Genomic DNA, 11,442 nt, shown 5'->3' on the forward strand with positions numbered 1-11,442 from the left:
GATATAGATAAATGGTTTTTTTTTTTTTGAAGAAATAAATATGAAAAGTCGGATACTATTTGTTATTTTAGTAGTCTTATGCTATTTGGGATTGTTGAATAATAATCAGCCAAAAAAGCACTCGTTTCTTTTATATTATTTTCCTTGCCATTTACATCTCATATTTACAAAGACTGCCCCTCAAACTACAAAATGCGTAGTGTACCCAGAATTTTATTTTCCCAGGTACAACTGAAACTGCAGCCTGAGGATTAAACAAAGGGCTTGCTGACGCTCATTTTCCAACCCCCCCCCCCGTCTTGCTAGCTACATGCCACTTCTTTAAGGGTATATATATAAGAATATAAATCCTTAATAACAAAAGCATAAGCAATAATATGAACAAACAAACCAAAAAACCTACTTTTTTTTCAACTTTCTCTGGCTTTCTTCCCCATTTTCCTCAAACAATTTAAGATTCTGAGTTATCTTTCAACTGTGTTTTCTATGGTTCTGACTACTTCCAAGACAGTGGCATTGCAAAAGAAACATCTTTGACAATTTAAAAGATGTCTAGTTATGCAAACATAGCAAGACCTGTGAGAACACGGTATGAACTGTGCATCGGCTTCCGAAGCGTAACAGATGCAGCACATGCCATCGTCGGCATTGTTTTCTCCACATTCAAGCCCCTCGATCTTCTTTGAATCTGTATGGCTGATTAGGAGGGCCAAGAAATTCTCTAGCCGACAAAGCTTAGGCACATATGCTTCTCCCCTAAATGATGTAGCCTGGAAATCAAAGGTGTATGAGAGTTAAGACTGTAAGAATTATAACCTTGAAATGAAAAGAAAAAATGTCCCCAGCTCGCAAACATCCGATCAAAATGCCATGGAGCAAAATGAAACATGGTGGATTCTTGGATATATAAGGGATAACAGTACTAACCCAATTATACTCTAACATGTACTGCAAGCCATAATGCATAGTTTCAGGGCAATCCATGTTTGCAAAAACATCCACGATATCATTGTGTTCCTTGAACTTGGAATCTGTGCTAGCATCCAACAAATTCACAATGATCCCTACTAGAGGAGCTAATATCATGCCTCGGTTTACTTTCTCCAAAGATTGACCATGCCGTCTAAGTGACCTGTTCATAAAAAGACAAAAACAAGTATTTTATGTTACCATTTTTTCATATGTTAATTAACAAGTCATACAGTTATATTTAGTTCCACTAATAACTAGGCCAATGCAACTGGTCCGTTCATCGGAAAAGTAGAATGTGTCCACTGATATATACAAGATATCTCAACCAGAATTTGAAATTTTCAATGAAAGAAAAATAAGATGCTGACTTAAACATAAAGCTATGTTGCTCCAATTATTTTTCTTGAAGAACATGTATCTGAAACCTATATTAACTTTTTCTAAATATGGGTATGAGAAAATAATCCTTGAAAGACAAAATACATGGGGAAAAAACTAAGAAAAAATTGAAGATATCAGAAATCTAGTTCCCAAGACTGAGTAGTATTTAGTATAAAAAAGAACTAGGAACAAGATCAAAAATTCTAGTTCATCAAATATCTTGCATGCAACTTTATAAAAGAAACTCAACATTTGCCTCTCATTACACAACATATTATAGTATTAATGTGGAACATAATCAGAATATTACACATTATAATTTATAAAGAAAAAGACAGTCGTATAAATTAACTCAGTCGGGTGACAACTTACAAGTCAAAAAACTCGACATCTGATGCTGAAGTTATATAGTTCAGAATGAAGACAATCAACTCGGTCAGTCTTCGAAGGTTTGTATCAGGCCCTGAGAGGAATGCTTGAGGAATCTCATGGGTACAAAACTCCAACAACCTTGCAAGATTACACGAGAGATCGAATATGACACAGCATTTCCTCTGTTGAAACTCCAATACCTGAAAAAGCAGGTCTCCAACATCAGATATCCCAAGGAAGATGGGATCAAATCGAAAGATAAAGCTGGGGTTATCCTCAAGTATGGCATTTACACTACATACTGAAATGTTATAACCATTGACTTGAATGGGATATGTATGGACAGTCATATTCCTATGATAAAAGCAGTAAAACTTCGATTCCACGAAAAAGTAATGGAAGCCATTTACAATCTTGCAGATGTTGGGCAGCAAATATAAGGGGCCATGTTTAAATTAAAAGTTTTGAATTAACAAGCTATAACACAAAAAACCACAAATTAGAACCCCACCATACATGACTTTTTTAACCTTAATGTTATTTGGCCATCTTTGAACCACCAGAATCATGATAATCAGACTTTCCAGCAATTCAGAAAAAAGAATCCCTTCTCTATTTGAAAGGTATCCCTGATGATTCATCTAAAATAAAGTTCCTTGCCTACCCCAATCATTGTTGTCTCGAACTTTTCACCTATCCAAATTGCTCCTCAATATCATCGTACATTCTCTACACATTCATCTGTAAAACACACACCTCAAGCCATCCATGAAATACAAAGAAAACCCATCCAAGCCATGCTTTCAAGTAGGACTAAACTACCACCAACCCTATGTTAGATTTGCTTTAAAAAGTTAAAGAGGAAGAATCAGGCCTGTTTACAAGTTCAACAGTTCATCAATTATTTGGATTTGAGACCTTGACATACTAGTCAGGCAACAACAAAAGCCGATAACAAGTATACGCAATCTTTGGTTCCATATATTTACCTTTTAACCGGTTCCAATCTGTAAAATGTAGTACCATTTATAACGGCTATTCCATTTCATGGTTAAGAACTATGCAGTGTCAGCATTTTTCAGGAACATTTTTGTAACCATTTTCTTTTCTCAAGTATCCTTGTCTACTTAATGAATGTTGCACAAAAACAGACGATAATGGACATAGAAGTCCAAAAGATGCAAGTCCACTAAGTTAGGATCCAAGTTGGCGATGAGTAAATAGTATGTATACAAGAAGAATAAGAGCAGAACCTCCAAAAGAGTAATTAACAAAACAAGAAGATAATTGTTTGAATGAAAGAATAATCATACCTGGTATTTTTCTTGCATTTCCCGAATGGAAACTGAGAATTCAGTCATTGTCCAGCTGAGAGTGTTAAATAGACGATTGAGAAAAGCTGAGAACAACTCTTCATCAGAGATGCAAGCTTCACGCAACAGTCCCTATAAAAATTAGAGCCCCCCATAGGGAAAAAGTTAGAAAGAAAAGCGATTTCTGCGGGAAAGAAGATGAATAAGAAATAGTGATGGTTCACAATATTCACCTGGAAAATAATTGATGATGATGAAGATTCTCCATGCTTTGAAGAACCAAACCCAGAACCCTTGCACAGACGTAAAAGAATATTTGTAACTGGAATCCAAGATCGGTTATCGAATGCTGACAATAATGCCTTTGGCATTCTCTGTTTGGCCACTTCATTGTTCTCAAAAGCTGCCAAATACTCTCTGTACTGAACCAGGACTGATATTGACTGGAGAAGAAGATCCCTTAAATCTGCACTTGATATCCTTGGATCGTTGAAATGGGTAATTACAAATGTTACCTGATGAACAATAGGAAAACTGGATCATAACTCGTACTTGGACTTAACAAAGAAGAATACTACAAAAGTCATGTCGTTAAGCTCATGCTACATGTTAAAAATATGCCACAGATTTCAGAAACAATAGGGTTTAGTGCTTTTGGGACTCCAAAATTAGGAAGCTACTAAACAGAACATGTCAATTTCATAACAACCACAAACAACAAACAGAATAGAAATTGATTATTAAAGTTAGAAATGCATATTATCTGCATGTTCTAGATGTTTAATCAACAATGCTCAAACATTTATGAGATATAAGGTACAATTCTACTCAAGTGCACATACTAACTGGCATACAGAAATATCCCTATCCACATTGGCAGAAAGCGAATCGTTAATGGGCTTAAAAGCTTATGCACTATTATTGATCTCTATCTAATAAACTACTACTTTTTTTCTTTATAAATTGTGATATTCTTAAGAGTATAAGAATGATGCAACTTATACCAAAATAGTAAATCCAGCACAAGACTGCTCAAAACAAACTCCGATGAGAGCAAATAGTTCATAACTAGATGAAGAACACAATTCAAAACTCAACTTATGACAAACAACAATATCAGATCAATTGGCATAACGTACAAACGATGTAAGGCCTTGCTTGATAAATATCGCAGGTGGTACAAATGGCGGATCACTCTTACGCAAGACATGAAAGCAGTCCACCTGAAAAAATAATGACAAAAATTACTATCAATCAAGTAATGCAAATGGAAATAGACATAAAGCTCACCAAATAATAATTTCTAAGGTCCTACATTCCAATTCAACCAAGCCAAATGTCCTCTATTGGCAGATTATAAAACACGAACTCTACAGTCACCATGTGAGTCAAAAAATACTTTTAAAAAAAAAGAATTTTAAGAAAATCAAATTTGGTATGTTCTTTTAGAAGAAAAAGTAATTCTTTGTAAAAAAAATACTATAACAAATATTTGAAGACATAATTACCCCTATTTAATTCTTTTATTTATGATCCTTTTTGTACTTTCACCGAGTTGGTGCCACAGCTTACAATACCAACTCAATTAGATGTCTATAATGCAGTATTAGATATAAAGAGAACTGATTGAAAAAAACTGAAACTGTTCTTCAATATTTTGCCACGAAACTTTAATTTGCTAGGTAATGTATCGTGGCAGCATACACGTTGCTGGCATTTGATTTTCTAAAAACAAAACAAACTCACTCTTCAGTTTAGTTCCATTTTGTAGCTTCATGAAGTAGTTTGCCAAATACAAATGAAACTAAAATTATATATTGTGCTGGTTCACTCATAAACTGTGATTACTTGTAATATATATTCTGGAAGGATGTAAAAATTAAGCTTGTCTGCATAATTCAATGAATTTTAAAAATCAAAGAACGAACAATTTCTTTTCCAAGCAATATGCAACAAACACAATTTAAATTGCAAGTTAAAAATTAAAATTACTTGATAGTAGTATAGCAGTGATTGTCCTATCTTGATTTAAATTGGAATAGATTGGAAACAAAGCACATAACATTGTTAAAGGAAGACTTGTTTTACCAGAGCTTCAAGGTAAAATTCGGGGATGTATATAAACACTGAATCCAGTTTGCTAAGAACCAATAGCAATTGCACAACCCACATGCATGTGGCATACATTCCTCTCTGCTTCCATCGTGAAAACAAAGAGACACGGTACCTGTACAGCAAGACAAAAGAGCCAACTATGAATTACAGGGACTCAAAAACTAATTTCACCTCTTAGAATTTAGAATTTGAACATTCATCCAAACAAAAACAAGAACAAGGTATCCTGTAGCTCCGATGTAGATCTTCTTCATAGATATTACAGTGACAGATAAAGTAACAAACTGAAAAGTGTACAAACTTTATAAGTGAGGGGAGAGGGGGGAAGAAGGGAGCTAACATGTCCAGTTGATATTAATTCTGGCCAAAACTTACAAGTTAACCTGAAAGTTAGGAACATCCCCTTTTTAATTAAATTTAATCTTAACTGGCTAAATTTGACAGACACAATGAGATAAATAAATAAATAAAAAAGAGCCCTTTAACCTAGAACCAAAAAAGGGCATTTTCCAATGTCAGCAAAATAATTGTGGTTTGTACACCAGTAAAAATCTTATTTCTTAGTCAAAGCTTTAAGGGAAAAAGTCAAAATCCAAGGAATGACTCAGATTTGGTAAAAATATATGTACCATGTGTAGCAAGAAATGAAATGAAAAATAAGTATGTTCATAAAGAGCATAGCAATTGAAGCATCCGCTTGTTATCAAAACAGTAATAAGAATCAAGAATTATAATACCACATCGTCATAGTCACTATCATCACAAATCTAATATCAGCAATAACTAAAGATAGAAAAGTCTCCCCAGATCTAAGATTTCAACACTGTATGATAGAATAGGAATACTATGTTTAACATCAAAATGAAATACAACATATCACTTGAACATCTAGGGACAAATCAAAAAAAGAAAACGGAACTAACTAAATAACGAGAAGAAATAAGAAAAATAACACAGAAATGATTCATGGGAAAGCAAACTACTCATGGTCATCTTACCATGCACAATGTCTAACACAATCAATAACTTCTTCACGATAGTTATTTCGAGTCTCCTTCAAACGCTTTAATTGCTCTTTGCAAGCTCGTTCTCGTATTTGTTTATCAGTTTCTTCCAGGAGGGATATTGACTGTGACTGATGAGACATGTAATATGACGCCTATAAAAGGAAATTATTGTCTCAGTTCTTTACATCAGTTAAAAAAGGATCAAGGTGCTACAATTTCATAGGTAGAACGGTAGAGCATCAAACATAAAATCCCTATTTAAAGGAAACACAAATACTCAATTCCTCATTGCATAAAATCAATTTTATTTCTGTCAAAATAACTTAAGAGGAAAACCATCTAAAACAAAAGATCCTTTCAAACACATCAGCATGCCAAGATCAAAGCATTCTGTCATGCAGGACCTTCAAATTCACTTGAAAAGCGAATACTGCTAAGATTTCAAACTTTTCAATACTACAAGACACACAGAACATAGATTTTTAGGTTAAGATGTAACTACCTGATTGCACTTCCTTAGAAAGTTAAAACAACTATAATGTAAAACAGTTAGCTGACAGAGCTATCATGTCTCAGGCACACAAAAACATTTAGAACAACAAACGCTAAAGTTGCATAACAGAGCCTTGAGATCCACCTAAGACAATTTCATGTATCTGACAAAGCCCGGAGGTATTAACTGAAAATTTTGTGATGCATGATCTCCAGCCAAATATTACCAGCCCAAAGAAAAACCCTATTGGTAATAGCCAACACTCGGACATTTAATAATCAATGAAACTTCAGAATCTCAGAACATCAGTATATAAAATTTAACAAGATATTATTACAACTTCTTGGCAACAACCATAGGTAAAGTTCAAGATCTATTAATGGGGAAAACAACACTAACAATGAATTAGGGGGATCTTGAGGGGCTTGATCAGAGTTAAAAAGCCTCCAGTTTTCGGTTTATCAGTTTATTTCCATATAAGAACAGTGTAATAATTTTTATTTTTTTTAACAAAAGGAAATCCTGCATTACTACTTTTTTTTAATAATATCCAAGTTCAAACAAATTTTCTAGTTGAATTATTTTCCTCCCATTACCAATTGTGGAAGTAAACAATGCTGACTCTCTTAAGAGTACAAGAACCTTAGGCAGCCTACATGTACCAAATAAATGCTAGAAATTTTCCTGTTTGATACCATTTGTACCTTGAGGCTTGACACTGCATTATTTTAATATTGCCATGGAAGCTAAAGCATCTCCAACAAAATCAAATCATAGCCCAAACCATTATAATATCTGAAGTTGAAATATTAACAAACTATAAAATAATGAAAAATAAATAAGCCTGGTGCACTATTTTGAGGAACATATGATCTAATGAACTCTCACCTGCTTAAAGTTTGGTGCAAGGCCTATGTGATAAAGTAATAGCAGAGCATCCAGAAGTTCTTCCTCTCTTAGAGTTGTTGAAGCCAAATCACTATCTCTCGGTACTGTCCTCATATGCTGGACCGGACGATAACCAAACTCAGATTCTGACTGATCACTGGAGCTAGGTTTATCTGAGATCTCCTCATTCAAACTTCCTGTACTACATTCTGCAGCAACCTGAGCAGATCTTTCAGGAATAGCACTGCAGTGGTGACGGGAACTTTTGGTTGTAGTTCTTATCGGATATTTTGAGCACTTTGTAAACTCCATGTCATAGCATGAGCAACAGCATGGTTTTTGTTTGGTTAAATGAGTTACTCTTGTTTCTTCATCATCCATACAGCCTTCCTCCCACCGAATAACTTCAGCTTCCAGATCATGCATAGGATGTGATTTTGATAGGTGAGAGAATGATCCTCCAAGCCTAGAAAGTTCAGCTCGATGTGGATCATTCTTAAGAAACAAACCTATAGGGAAACTTTGGCAGCCACCTCTATGAAGAAAACCAATGTCATGACCACTGGAATCGCAGCTCTTTAACCACCCACAAATATTCCCCATTCCAAACCCTTCTGATAGAAAATGGAGAATAACAGTGTATAAAGAAACAAGAACAGAGTTACTTAAAATCCCTGGAGGTGGCATATTGCGATCAGCTCCTCTATACTTCAATAAAAGGTTCTGCACAAATGTCCTGAACACAGAACCAGGAAACTGGGGAGGCGATAAAGGAGGTATGAACTGTATGACTAAAAGACACAGGTCCCTATGCTTTTCCTCGATCTGGAAAAAGGAGAAAAGAAAAGAAAACTATAGATTAAGAGAAAGCATTTATGGATTTATAACTGTTAGTTGAACAGTTAAAAATACAATTGAAGCTGTTGCCTAGCAGAGGACTGCTGTATTACCCTTAAGAGGCAATTCAACTCCGATATGAAGTCTTTACACAAGCAGATATGCATTTACAATTTTGTATGGAAGGTCAGCAAATGCATTTTTCATCTGGTTAAAGCCCCCAAAACATGTAATGTTATCATTAACATGATCCACCAAATGTGTGAAAACATACATCTTTGGGATCATTAAGACATAAGGTCACATGATAAACATAACTCAACATTGAATACCATAAGTTTTTAAGCATGAAAGTCATCTTAATATGAAAGGACACAGGAGAATAACCAAGGACACTTGTTTCTTAGTAGGATAAGTATTGCACAAAGGAGAAAACCATTCAGTTTTAAGTGACAGGGACAAACCTTACTAACTGCGTCTGATAGAGCTGTAGTTGCCAATAACATGCTACTTTCAGTGGACACATCCTCACAAGAACCAGGCCACCAAACAGAAGGAATCATACACTGAAGGTCCTGCCTGTTTGGACTCTTCCGTGAAAGAAAGCCTTCAAATAAGAAACCAAAATCTGATGACTTCCACCACAACACCATCAATTGCTCCCGTCTTAATAAATGGCATACCAATGCAAGATAAGAATATGATCCTGAATAAGGGCATTCTGTCAGAACCAATGACGCTGTCTTGCAAGCACATGAAAGAGCATTTATAATGTGCTCGAACATAACATGTGACCCTTGGAATTCTAGAAAGACATCGAGTACTCTATCCAAACTCAACCAATCATGTGGTGCCCGTACTCCAAATAACCCCATAAAGAATAACAAGAGGGGGCCCCACCCAATGTACTCGGCACCTTGACAATCTGCTTCAACTACAGAGAAAAATTCTTCAGATATCCCATGAGAAACTGGATAAAATAGTTCTTCAAGTGATACAAACCTCTTCAGTCTCCTTAATCTTTCAACTGAAGAATGCTCAGCTCGCTCCACAGATTGCATATCCAATAACCTGGATAGGCAGTCCAGCAATTGCTTCACAAAAGAGCTAGAAGAGGGAGGTGCTTGAAGAGGATGGTAGCCATCAATAGGGTATTTAAAGGGGCGGGCACCAAAATTCAATTCACACCGTTCACCCTGAGAAAGAGAAACTGCAGGATGGTATCCAAATCCAGGTCCCATTTTCCGAATGCCAGAGAATGCCACACCAAGAGAAACACCATTCCTATAGAATGAAATCTCATCATGAGCCAAGTCTATACAGCATCCAATGACATCACCTGCCACCCATGGCTGACCATATGGCTCTGCTTCCTTGTTCCATTTTCGAACTCTTCTGCCATCAAATGCATATGAATCATCAGCATCACCTACACCTTTATGGTCAGTGAATGGACAGGAAATAGTAGCCCATCCGAGTTGTTGTATACCAGAAGTCTCCAAAATTACTTCATACATCCATTTCCCTTTCCAAACATAGGCATTAGCCCTGGCACTACTGAACACCGCTAAGCTCTCTAAAAGCAACGGTGGCTTAACAATTCCAATTTCACCACAAATACTGAATTTTTCAAGACCAATGACACCAGGTCCAGAGCCATTATCTGAAATACAAACCCCATCCCTGTTACTAACCAGAGAATCAGAATCCAAATACAAGTAGTGCTTTATGATTGAACGAACTAGACTGCTGTCAACAGGACCATTCAATGGACCAAGTGATTTATTGGGAAGACCAAATACATATTCAAGAGCTCGCTCCACAGACTGCTGACCAAATTCATCAGAATATGATACAAGGCGCGGTTTCGACGGATTTTCCTTCCCATCCCCACTATTCAATATAACAGCCAAACCAGAAGAAAGCCCACCAATCCGGAGGCTATCTTCTGCCATTCCCAATAACAGAAACTTATACGCCAAATTTAGCTCAACATCCGAAACCCTTGCCCAGCCTATATTCGATTATATTCTTTAAACACGCATAAATTTCATGAGCCTTGTCACAATTTCCCACCCCAAGACTGCAAAATTTGTAACTCAATTTCAATCAAATGCATATATAACCCCAAAAAAACTATCAGAGAATGATATCTTCTATTGACGAAATTAACAAGAAGAACACAAATGAAACCGAAACTAGATTAAGCTCACACAATCCTAAAAAAAAACATATATTCCCAGTTCCTAAAATAATGAAACCGAAACTAGATTAAGCTCACACAATCCTAAAAAAAAAATATATTCCCAATTCCTAAAATAATGAAACCGAAACTAGATTAAGCTCACACAATCCTAAAAAAAAAAAACAGACATTCCCAATTCCTAAAATTCTCTTTTCCCTTCTGTCTTTTCTCTCGAAATTGAACAAAATAGCATCCCCACAAATTGAAATTCGAAAAAATTGAAAAGCATAGGAACTTACATGCGCGCGTATTAAGTTTCAATCACCACTAGAAATTGCAAAGGCGGCTGTCACAAGCTAGGGTTTTTTCATGCCATTTAGAGATTGTAAAAGAAAAAAAGAAAATAAAAAGGAAGAAATATAATATAATTTGAATTTTTAGAGAGAGATAAAAGAGTGAAAATTAAACAGCGTTTATGTTTTTCTTTTCTTTTTTTTATTTTGCATTTTCCAATGAAAGGGAAGGAAGAAGAAACGGAAAGTGTGGACTTTTCATTTCCTTGGCCATGAGAATTTTAGTTTTCTAAATATTAATTATTTATTTATATTATTATTTATTGCCCAAAGAGTTCGGAGAAAAGTGAAACGGGTCGAACCAGGGGGCTGCATCCATGAAAGCCTGAGTCGAGGCTGCCCATGGTTCGCGTGGCCGACACGTTGCATTATTATTAGCGGTTCCTGACGTGGCCGCATATGCTATCCTGCGCCCCCCTCTTTGAGTTGCTTCCTGTTTTATGTAATTCGGTCACCGGATTGGAGATAAACTTGCCTACAGTTACTCACACACACTGCCACATTCACTATTTTTTCTTCTCGTTAA

General features: G+C 35.8%; 1 protein-coding gene across 1 annotated transcript; it reads right to left on the reverse strand.

Annotated features, from left to right (window-relative positions):
- Positions 1–107: 107 nt before the first annotated feature.
- On the reverse strand, positions 108–11,135 carry LOC121208246 (E3 ubiquitin-protein ligase RKP). The gene is made up of 11 exons (XM_041078789.1): positions 10,863–11,135; positions 8,843–10,461; positions 7,542–8,366; positions 6,152–6,312; positions 5,127–5,265; positions 4,178–4,261; positions 3,272–3,553; positions 3,039–3,170; positions 1,726–1,925; positions 928–1,132; positions 108–770 (listed from the first exon to the last, which is right to left on the reverse strand). The coding sequence occupies exons 2-11, from the start codon at positions 10,331–10,333 to the stop codon at positions 465–467; spliced, it is 3,825 nt and encodes a 1,274-aa protein (XP_040934723.1). The 5' UTR covers positions 10,334–10,461; positions 10,863–11,135; the 3' UTR covers positions 108–464.
- Between the last annotated feature and the right edge of the window lie 307 nt (positions 11,136–11,442).

The sequence above is a fragment of the Gossypium hirsutum genome, chromosome A10 (genome assembly GCF_007990345.1).
Source record: "Gossypium hirsutum isolate 1008001.06 chromosome A10, Gossypium_hirsutum_v2.1, whole genome shotgun sequence".
NCBI classification, from domain to species: Eukaryota; Viridiplantae; Streptophyta; class Magnoliopsida; order Malvales; family Malvaceae; genus Gossypium; species Gossypium hirsutum.

What these genes read in the sequence shown, in the direction of transcription:
- LOC121208246 (XM_041078789.1), bottom strand. Translation starts at nt 10,333, where the DNA reads ATGGCAGAAGATAGCCTCCGGATTGGTGGGCTTTCTTCTGGTTTGGCT. An exon ending in TATCAGACGCAGTTAGTAAG is followed by an intron (nt 8,367 to 8,842) that starts GTTTGTCCCTGT and finishes TCCTTTTTCCAG; the next exon opens with ATCGAGGAAAAGCATAGGGA. An exon ending in CATCATCAATTATTTTCCAG is followed by an intron (nt 3,171 to 3,271) that starts GTGAATATTGTG and finishes TAATTTTTATAG; the next exon opens with GGACTGTTGCGTGAAGCTTG.